General features: G+C 56.2%; 1 protein-coding gene across 2 annotated transcripts; it reads left to right on the top strand.

The window, feature by feature from the left end:
• The first annotated feature begins 283 nt into the window (after positions 1 to 283).
• On the top strand, positions 284 to 2,954 carry Hoxb8 (homeobox B8). Of its 2 annotated transcripts, none has more exons than XM_029484181.2 (2): positions 284 to 1,278; positions 2,054 to 2,954. In XM_029484181.2, exons 1-2 carry the CDS (start codon positions 855 to 857, stop codon positions 2,356 to 2,358), a joined length of 729 nt encoding a protein of 242 aa, XP_029340041.1. In that variant the 5' UTR covers positions 284 to 854; the 3' UTR covers positions 2,359 to 2,954. The 2 variants fall into 2 exon arrangements, with proteins under 2 accessions (XP_029340041.1, XP_021031358.1); XM_021175699.3 differs by having other exon boundaries at positions 2,051 to 2,954.
• Positions 2,955 to 3,274: the final 320 nt, after the last annotated feature.

The raw sequence follows: 3,274 nt of genomic DNA, 5'->3' as shown, positions 1-3,274 counted from the left end.
GTGCCTACGCCAGGCTCAGCGTTGTGGATGTGTGTGTGTATGGTGTTTTTCCGTGACTCCCCCACATCAGTCTTTGGGGGTGGTCTGCGAAGGTATTTGATTTGTTGTGAGGCAAGAGATATCTCATTAATGTAGGTAGTTAAACAGATTTAATCCGTATTCGTTCTCTCTCTCTCCCCCCTCCCTCTCCCCGCCTCTCCCCCTCTCTCTCCCTGGGTGTTTTTTTCTCTTCCCCTCCTTTTTTTCTGCCCTCTCCTCACTCCCTGGCGCTCTCTCGCTCTAGCTCTCTCTCGCACTCGCTCTCTCTCGCTCTCACCCTCGCTCTGCGTTCTGTCCGGGAGGAGTACCCAGAAGCCAATAGGATGCGGGGTCTCTAATGGATGCAAATGATGGTGAAAAGACGGGGCAAAATATGAAACAACTCATTTGGAGGGAAGTAAATCACCGAAAACTGTTTATGAACTGGCATCCCTTCTTCGAAATGTAAAGCGAGGACCTCTTTAAGTGGCGGTATATTTTTGTTTGGGGGGTGGGGGGTGGGGGGAGGGCGAGCGAGCCGCGGCTGCCATGCAGGCTTAGACTTTTGCAGGCTTCGCTCTTCTATTCCTGGAAATCACAAAAAGTGTGACGGCTTCGAGATCTTCTTCGTCTTTTCTTTCTTTTCCTTTCTTCCTTCTTTTTTTCCCCTCCTCCCTTTTCCTCTCCTTTCCTGGCGAGGGTGACTAGGAGCCGGCGAATCCGCGTTTTTTTTTCTCTCTCTCTCTCTCCCTCCCTTTTCCCCCTCCCCACCCCCTCCCCAACAGCCCCCAACTACAGCCTGCGCCGCCGCCGCCGCCGCCTCAAAATTCAATAAAATGAGCTCTTATTTCGTCAACTCACTGTTCTCCAAATACAAAACCGGGGAGTCCCTGCGCCCCAATTATTATGACTGCGGCTTCGCCCAGGACCTGGGCGGCCGACCCACCGTGGTGTACGGTCCCAGCAGCGGCGGCAGCTTCCAGCACCCTTCGCAAATCCAGGAGTTCTACCACGGGCCATCGTCGCTGTCCACAGCTCCCTACCAGCAGAACCCGTGCGCCGTGGCGTGCCACGGCGACCCCGGCAACTTCTACGGCTACGACCCTCTGCAGCGCCAGAGCCTGTTCGGTGCGCAGGATCCAGACCTGGTGCAGTACGCAGACTGCAAGCTCGCGGCAGCCAGCGGCCTGGGCGAGGAGGCCGAGGGGTCTGAGCAGAGTCCGTCGCCCACACAGCTCTTTCCCTGGATGCGCCCTCAAGGTGAGCTCCCGTCGGACCTGGACCTGACAGGGTGGGAAGGGGCCAGGGGGGGGGCCCAGGCCGGTTGGGGGGGGAGGGTTGGTGGGCAGTCCGGGAGCATCTTCTGCTCCTAGAGGACTTGTGGGCTCCGTTCCAAACACCTACCTCCTCTCCCTTCCTTCCCACTTTCTTTTCTTCTTTTTCCCCTTTTCTTTTTGCTTCCTTTGAAGGGGGGGGGGTCTCTAAGCGAATTTCCTGAATCCATAAACCCCTCACCCTCCTTAACTTTTCTTCTTCTCCTCCTTTCCCCTTTTACTGTTTTATGGGGGCTGTGGAGAAAGACTGGTGGGTGTGGGGGCGCTCAACGTTTGCACTTCTCAATTGCTTTATAGTTTAATTACCCTGAAGAAACTTTTCTTCTGGGGCAGAGGCTCTGGGGGCTTTTCAAGGTGGGTTCGAGGTCCCCACTCTGGCTTTTTAGTCTTACTCCCCCCTCCACATCCACCCTCTTAAACTTTATGGCACTTTTAATGTATCTGCACCCCCTATTCTGGTTCTAGTTACCAGAGAAGGGGCTCCTCCTTTATGGCCCCTGCAGATTCAGGGCTGTCTAGTCCCCCCTCGCCCCCCCCCCGCTGACCGCGTCCTCCGCGCTCCCCCTCCCGCCCCCGCATAAGGGTCCCCTGCCCTTATTATCCTGGTCTCCTAGGCTGGTTCACGAATCTTCCAACCTTCTCTGTCTCTGCCCCCTCCCCCACCCTCCCCTCTGTCTCGCCCTTTCCCCCATTCCCAGCAGCCGCCGGACGCAGGCGAGGCCGCCAGACCTACAGTCGCTACCAGACCCTGGAGCTGGAGAAGGAGTTCCTATTTAATCCCTATCTGACTCGCAAGCGGAGGATCGAGGTATCGCACGCGCTGGGACTGACAGAGAGACAGGTCAAAATCTGGTTCCAGAATCGGAGAATGAAGTGGAAAAAGGAGAACAACAAAGACAAGTTCCCCAGCAGTAAATGCGAGCAGGAGGAGCTGGAGAAAGAGAAGCTGGAGCGGGCGCCAGAGACCGCCGAGCAGGGCGATGCGCAGAAGGGTGACAAGAAGTAGGCTCCAGCTGGGACTGCTCGGGCCCGGACTAGCCCGCACGTCCGCCGGTCCCTCCCGCGACCACGCCGCCGCCGCCCGCCCCCCGCCTCCGAGAGCTCCGGCCCCGCGAGCGGAGCCAGGAGCTGGGCCTCCCACCGCAGCGTCCCCCGCCGCGCCAGTCCCCGCTAGTGGTAGTATCTCGTAATAGCTTCTGTGTGTGAGCTACCGTGGATCTCCTTCCCTTCTCTTGGGGGTCCGGGGGGAAAAAAAAAAAGAAAAGGATTTTAAGCAAGGACTCCCTCGTCCTGCGAGGGTGATCGACTGCGGCCTGGCAGAACCCCCTCGCCCCCGCCCCATGTAAAAAAGCCTCCTTGTGCAATGGTCTGTTTCCTTTGAGCGTGCTTCTTTGTAATGACCGAGGTACCGATTTCTGCTAAGTTTTCCCAACAACATGAAACTGCCTATTCACGCCGTAATTCTTTCTGTCTCCCTCTCACTTTCTCTCTTTCTCTCGCTCTCTTTCTCTCACCGCGTCCCCATCTTTCCTCGTAACCCCCTCTCCCCGCTGCCCTCCCTAGCTGGCTTTCTCTCTTGCTTCTCTCTTTTCCTCCTGTCCCCCCACCCCCCACCCCCTTTGGTTTGACAATTTTGTCTTAAGTGTTTCTCAAAAGAGATTACTTTAGTTAGCATGCGCGCTGTGAGCATTGTTAAAAGTGTTCTTAGGTTTACTGTGAAGAGAATGTATCCTGTATCTGTGAATTGCTTTATGGGGGGGAGGGAGGGCTAATTATATATTTTGTTGTTCCTCTATACTTTGTTCTGTTGTCTGCGCCTGAAAAGGGCGGAAGAGTTACAATAAAGTTTACAAGCGAGAACCCGAGACTGGCCCGGGCCGCCGCTCCTCATTCGCTCCTAGGCGCCTTGCAGGGCTGGTGGG

The sequence above is a fragment of the Mus caroli genome, unplaced genomic scaffold (genome assembly GCF_978045245.1).
Source record: "Mus caroli unplaced genomic scaffold, Mus_caroli_1 scaffold_13, whole genome shotgun sequence".
Lineage (NCBI taxonomy): Eukaryota > Metazoa > Chordata > Mammalia > Rodentia > Muridae > Mus > Mus caroli.
This window is presented reverse-complemented; position numbering and strand designations above follow the sequence as displayed.

Bases quoted from the DNA above. Each gene is read 5' to 3' on its own strand.
- Hoxb8 (XM_021175699.3), top strand. From the start codon at position 855: ATGAGCTCTTATTTCGTCAACTCACTGTTCTCCAAATACAAAACCGGG. The intron at 1,279-2,050 runs GTGAGCTCCCGT...CCCCATTCCCAG, and splicing joins TCCCTGGATGCGCCCTCAAG to CAGCCGCCGGACGCAGGCGA.